Source organism: Misgurnus anguillicaudatus, chromosome 20 (assembly GCF_027580225.2).
Source record: "Misgurnus anguillicaudatus chromosome 20, ASM2758022v2, whole genome shotgun sequence".
NCBI lineage: Eukaryota > Metazoa > Chordata > Actinopteri > Cypriniformes > Cobitidae > Misgurnus > Misgurnus anguillicaudatus.
The window spans coordinates 16,717,636-16,724,873 of record NC_073356.2 but is presented as its reverse complement, the minus strand read 5'-3'; the positions used below and the strand labels follow the sequence as shown (position 1 = coordinate 16,724,873).

Genomic DNA, 7,238 nt, shown 5'->3' with positions numbered 1-7,238 from the left:
AGTTACCGCATATATACAATAAAGAGTCTAACAGTGTTCTACAGTAAGTTACTGGCAAACAACTGCATAAATATTGCAATGTTTTACAGTGTATATATCTCGGATGGGTTAAGTAAATCATGAGGTAATTTTCGTTTTTGAGTGAACATCCCATGTTGAACACCATATGCACTAGATCTGATGTACAAGTTCAACACTGAAAATTAACACAATAAGCATCAGTATTAACATGTTTTATCAATGTTTATTATTTTATCTCAAGTATAAAAGAAACAAAAGAAGAAAAACAAGCATAACAGTCAAATGAGGAACATGATACTCTGTTTTGGTTTAATTCAGTCCCGCTGTGAAAAAACTTGGAAAGCGTGCGAGTTTAAATCAAAGGCAGACCACAAAATGTTGTTCAATAGGGTATCAATCCTGAATTAATGATAACAGTGAGATGTCCCAGGAAAATAAGGGCTGAGCGGCAAAGCAGTTGTCCTGAGTTAGAGACATGTACCTCATGCAGGGAAAGATAAAAACAACTCACACAATCTGGAATGAAATAAGTCGTCGCTATGTGTTTGTACGCGATCCAATGCACTATACAAAGGGAATGTAAATTAACGTTGAATATCATTAGATTTAGTTTCAACCCAGCTCTAAATGTTTTCCATAAACATACATACACGCAAAAACAGAGGTGCAGCAGTGTGTAAGAAAATAAACAATAGCTGTCAGAGCAGAGCAAGGTAGGGCTATGCTTTCTTCCTGATGTTAGCATCACTAGCTAAAAGTAGCATCATCTTATGAATTGATAATACTTCATGTCCTCTAACTGTATTGTATGTCCTGATGTTGCAGGGATAGAAAAATAGAGAGCACGTGATAAGAAAAGTTCATGAGGCTAGATATGCTAATGAGTTGTGCAGCAACAGATTGAGTGACAAAAAGAGATTTGCATACACAAACCAGATCTGAAATACTTATTGCCTCTAATCTCTAGCATCTCCAGAGATGTTTCCAAACAACATTTTGTGCTATAGGAGGTTACATACCTTACCGTCTGAGAGGGAAAACACTGAAATATTTACAGATGATTACAGGGGAGATTTACAGATTTAAAAATTAGGCATAGTGTTATAAATATTGAACAGGTAAATCCAAACAGTTTGATTCAAACACTTCCATCCCATAGATCAGATGGATTGATGTTAAAGGATGAAGAAAAAAGTTCTTCAAAGCTACGGGGCATGTGGAGCTTTTTAATAATCTTAGAAGTTTTAGGGATAAACACACACAAAAAAGTGTGTTTTTGAACTTCAAGCTTTTATGGAATTGAAGACTCATTTTCTTTCATCTTCTGCAGGTATAAGAGACAAAGAGGAATAGGCAATAGGATGATATGTGTAATACTATCAATCTGCTGGCATGCTGTGAGCCATGAGTCCTCCCAGAATCCTCTGAGGTGAAGATAACAGTTCAATCCATGTCGAGGTTCAGCTCAGTGCTGAGGTTGAGGTAGAAGAATGCATAGATGCCCAACAGGAAGACCAAAACAGCCACTATGACCAAGATGATGTCCTGCAATCAAACACAAAAGATTGCCTTACAATTTCTGGGGAAAAAAAATCAGGAATAAATTCTCAATCCTCAATCTTTTGTTGACAAATGATAATAACATTTTAAACACAGATGATGTATTCAAACTTTAGTTTAACATGGGTAACCCACATTCAAGTGCCTCAACACAAATATTATACCATGACTGACCATGTTAGGAATAGTTAAAGTATGTTTATAAAACGGTTAGTTCCAATCCTTGATTCTGATTGGTCAATAGGTGTGCTTTATTCACAATAAAACACTGCTATGACCGCTTCACCCAACGGTTCTATTTAATATCACTGCGCCCTTAGCAACACCCTTAGCAACACATAAACATATAATGAGACAAAGTCTGAGAACAGTTTGTTGTTTTTATTTGAGCTTTCATGTTGTTGTTCGCAGTCAGGGACTATTTTTTCTAGCGGAAGGAATGCTTTTATTGATTTAACTTCATGAAAGTTGCACTAATAATTTTTTTACTTTAATATTGTGTGGTAACCGTTTTATAAAAGCAATAAGGTACTCGAGGCAAGTGCTGTATCGTGAATAATTCACAGCACAGCCTCTCGTACCTTATTGCTTACCTAAAATCTGATATTAAATGTGTTTTCAGGTTGTGACACCACAGTAAAATGTGATATTAACCATTAGAAAAAAACGGCAAGTATAAAAAATAAGCTATCAAAATCTTCTGACCGCTGTCTGCGCTGAAACAACACCCACTTTCGAAAAATGCTGCCATCTCTTTTAGCCATCTCAAATACCGCTGCAACCTGAATGGATGCTCGCGATTGTTTTAGGGGCGGGCCATGCTCGATGACCTGCCGTTTTAGCCCCGCACAAATAATCCTGTGTAACTCCACAATTCAGTACTACACAGTTCACAGTCTTTGTAACGTGTCTCGGCAATACATTTCTAACATTTATAATGTTATTTAGAAACAATTCTTTAATCGACCTTGGGGCACAGTAACATCATCACTCCTGACTACTCCTCCCTCGCTCAAAATATTACAGCGCCCGAGGTCGAAGTGTTGCAAACTAAGTCCTCTTTCGCAATACAGTATAGTTCTGATTTTTTATCTGCTTAAAAAATTGCCACGTTTTATTTTGTGCCACCATACTTACTCTTGTAACTACTCATGTAACAGTCTTTAAAGGATTAATCCAGATAATTTACTCACCACCATGTCATCCAAAATGTTGATGTCTTTCTTTGTTCAGTCGAGAAGAAATTATGTTTTTTGAGGAAAACATTCCAGGATTTTTCTCATTTTAATGGACTTCAATGGACCCCAACAATTAACAGTTTTAATGCAGTTTAAAATTACAGTTTCAAAGGTCTCTAAACGATCTCAAACGAGGCATAAGGGTCTTATCTAGCGAAACGATTTTCATTTTTGGCAAAGCAAAATAAAAAATATGCACTTTTTAAAACCACAACTTCTCATCTTCCTCCGGTCCTGTGATGAGCCAGCTTGACCTCACGCAATATAATACATCATCATGTCAAGAGGTCACGGATGACGCATGCGAAACTGCGGCCCAGTGTTTACAAGTGTGGAGAAAGAGGACCGTTCCGACGTTGTTGTATGTTGAATGATACTAATTAATGTCTTTGTGTCAGTTTATTGTTTAAAATGGTCCGCAAATGTGCGTTTCATATATGTAACACGTTACCTTTCCATGGTATTACGCAATGATGTGAGGTCGTGCTGGCGCGTAACAGGACCGGAGATAGACGAGAAGTTGTGTTTTAAAAGTGCATATTTATTTTTTTCTTGCCGAAAATCACAATCGTTTCGCTAGATAAGACCCTTATGCCTCGTTTGGGATCGTTTAGAGTCCTTTGAAACTGCAATTTAAACTGCATTGGTGTCCATTAAAGTCCATTTAAATGAGAAAAATCCTGGAATGCTTACCTCAAAAAACATAATTTCTTCTTGACTGAACAAAGAAAGACATCAACATTTTGGATGAAATTAATCTGGATTTTTTTTTTAAAGAAAATGGACAAATCCTTTAAATACGGTGGCTTCTAAATTCATCCCTGTTTGGTTCCTATAAGGAATGAATGGGGCTAGGCTAAATGCTTACACATGATGGGCTGTACAAAGATTAAGTGCACGCATTGAAAAAAGATAGGTTTGTATTAATTTGTAGGAATTAAGTTGATGTAAGAACATAGTAAAATATTAAAAAACAGTGGTGTTTTCCTTTAAAATATGAATTGTTTTCTCTCACAAACATTTCATTTCGCTTCAGAAGACATTTATTAACTCACTAAAGTCATTTTGATTACTTTGATGATGATGTTTGTGCTTTATGGACCATAAAAATGTTGAGCACCATTCAGTGGCATTCCAAAGCTACAAAGAGCCAGGCTATTATTTTACATATAAAATAAATAAAAATAAGTTATATACAGTACTGTGCAAAATTCTTACAGCTTTGTTGTATTAGCAAAGTTTTGATGTCCAACAAACAGAAAATATAGGAAATATTTACACAAAATTAAAAACTAAACAATTTTCAAAACCAAATGTCTTCTTTGGGCATCAGTCAGTATTAAGTGTGAACTCTCTTGGCACAAAACACATCTTGAGTTTATTTGAGGAGACTAAAGTCCTGAAACCATTCGATTAGAATTAGAAATTAGGATTTAATTTCATTTAGGTTTAAGAGATCCTGCAGTTTTCAGCTTTTGCTCAAGTTAAAAGGGAGTTTACCCTGAATACTCGACACTTCAGCTTATACTTTTATACTGTTTTTAATACAACATTTCCTGTATTTTCTGGTTGTAGTCTAATAAAGAGACTGTGAAATAATTATATATGATCACTATACAATTGCAAAAACAACAAATCTAATGGTGCCCACAGACTTTTGCAATTTTCCTTTTCCGGTTAAATATTCCTTACATTTAATAGTGTACCAAGTTGAGAATTACTCTCCTTCTAACTTCAAACAGGACCGTTACGTTCCAACACAGACATGTAATGCACACCATCATGAATAATAATCATTAAGTATATTTAGGGATCTTTATATTCACTCGCTGTGACACAAATAGGGTTTGGCAGAAACAGCAGACTCGGAGAAAAGCTCATCTCTCAGAAATGTCTTTGTTCTAATTAAGAGTTGTTGGGAGCTTAATGGCCAAGCTAAACTGATGATGGCTGAAGGAGGGGTATTCAAGCATGAACTAGATTTAAAACAGTCATTTATTACCCTTTGTGCTAAATTACAATCCTCATCAACCTCTGTTTCATTAAGAGCACTCGCGTATTTAACAAAGCAATTGTTCCTTATCTTGATAACTACTTATCAAACTTTCTAATCAAAACTTACATACTTTAGAGACTTTTTTCATCAGTGTAACATTCAGAAGTCATCCTTTTTCTAATCACCAATTATAATTAGGAAAAATTGCCAAAAATGATGTCTATGCTACCGATACCTAATGGACGCAGTCAGTCGGCTGTCATCACGGGGGCTTATTTTGTAATACCGATCGACAGGATGTACTTTACATGCTTATTACATGGAAATTTGCTTTAGAACTAAAGGCCGAAGTACACTGTAAAACCTAAAAGTTAACTCAAACCAAACCATTTAAGTAAACCGGTTGCATTAGTTTTAAAACACATACATTTGAGTACTGTGAACTTAAACAAATTGAGTCATACACTGAAAAAAATGATTCATTGAATTTAATAAATATCCTTAAGGAAAGTGGTTGCAATCAATTTATCCAAGCCACATTTAAACAAAAGTTTTATATTTTATTTTACGTTACTAATCTTTTTTGTCTAAATGTAGCTTAAATAAATTGATTGCAACCACCTACCTCAAAAAAATTTATTAAATTCAATGAATCATTCCCCCCAGTGTATGCAGTTATGCACCTATATTTAAGTTCACACTACTTAAATATAAGTGCATAACTGCACATGACTCAAGTTCACAGTACTTAAATTGATGTGTTTTAAAACTTAAATGGCCTAATGTAACCGGTTTACTTAAATGGTTTGAGTTAAGTTATCTGTTAGGTTTCACGGTGTATGGTCTATTTTTTATACATAACGGCAAATTTTTAAAACCCTACGTACGTTGTACGTGTACGTTGTGCATGCGCCTACAGGAGAATAGTATGTAGCCCAGGAGATGCATTGCATTTTGTCGCAATGCGCATGTGCCGTACGTCCGTGTAACGTAAAAAAACAGATTATACTTTTTATATCAAATTAATATTTGAGATGAAAAGTTTTATTAGTTGAGATTAAAAGTAGTATTAGTCAGACTGAAATATCAGATATCTGAATGGCATGTTTGACCAATCACAATGAAGTATTCCAGACAGCACTGTAATCATTATTCATATTTGCCCAGGAACTTAAATAAACTGGAATAATTCCGGCAGGATCTGTGATAAATCAGAGCTTACATCTTTTAAACAAAACCTAATTCCTTAATACGCTAAACAAACGTGATGAATAGAAATCATTTTGCTCAAGGTCTCTGTTGATGCTGTTGCTGTTTGATCACTAAGCCACAGCATCATGTATTTTCATCTGGTCTTAAAGCGTGTTCTTCAAAGAGAGAGAGAGAGAGAGAGAGAGAGAGAGAAACGCATAAACACTGAAACGACAGAAAGAACCAGGCAGAAATACAGTGAAAGAAAGAAAATAATACCACCCGTGTTCATACACACACACACACCTAACAGAGAGCATCACGCAAATCCACCCAGAGCAGGCAGAGATAAGACACCCGGCAAACAGGAGACTAATAATAATTCTACCAGATAAATTGTAAAGGGCTATTAAAGGCCGCCGCAGCGTCCATGACTATCTGTGTACAAGCTACGGCAACAGTCATCAGCGTGCATGTCCTCATTAGCATCACTGCCCGCTGAATTTATCTTGTTCCAGCCAGACGCGAACAGCTTAAGCCCCTCTTAATTGGAAAACTTTTACATTTCATGCACTTTGGATTCACATAGAGCATTACCACAGGCTCGCTTTCTTCATTTAACCGCTTTGTGCCAAAGCCTAAGTGTTATCACATCCGAGGGATGTTTGCCATAATTTCGTGCGTGTATACCTTTTGGCATGTGCTACAGAATTTTTATGTCCTGTAGGATGCCCTTTTGAAAATCTGATAATAAATTGTAAATATACGATCATTCGAATTTTGTTAAAACAAAATTTGGGGATGAAAGGAAAAAGATTGTAATCAAATTACAGAAAGTGCATAATGTGCATCATATCATAAAGTAGAATAAAATTATTAATGTACCAGTCAAAATCGCTTGGAATAGCAAGAAAAGCTGACATGCAATCACTGCATGCTGGCAATATGCATAGATATGTACACTAGACGTCGCCTTGGGGCTCTAAGTATGCATCAAAACCACCACCATCTTGAAACAGGGGTCTTGTCATAGGAAGTAGCTTGGTAATGCTCCTATCTCCACCTGTACTTTGAATTCATGGACGATGCCGGACATTTTTGTGCTGCGTATGGATGTTAGTCCTACTAGCACTAATCATTATATTTAAAGTATTTAAGTAGATTTTCTTTAAATTTTCTCTGGACTAAATGCTAAATACATGTCTGACCGTTGGAACAAACAATAAAAAAAA

At 35.7% G+C, this 7,238-nt stretch overlaps 1 protein-coding gene across 2 annotated transcripts in view; it reads right to left on the bottom strand.

The window, feature by feature from the left end:
* Positions 1-224: 224 nt before the first annotated feature.
* The window catches only part of triqk (triple QxxK/R motif containing), a 29,555-nt gene continuing 22,541 nt past the window's right edge, over positions 225-7,238 (bottom strand). For both annotated transcript variants that reach the window (XM_055220266.2, XM_055220265.2), the window contains one exon: positions 225-1,566. In XM_055220266.2, coding sequence (XP_055076241.1) covers positions 1,465-1,566 — 102 coding nt within the window. In that variant the 3' untranslated portion in view covers positions 225-1,464. The remainder of the gene's footprint in view (positions 1,567-7,238) is intronic.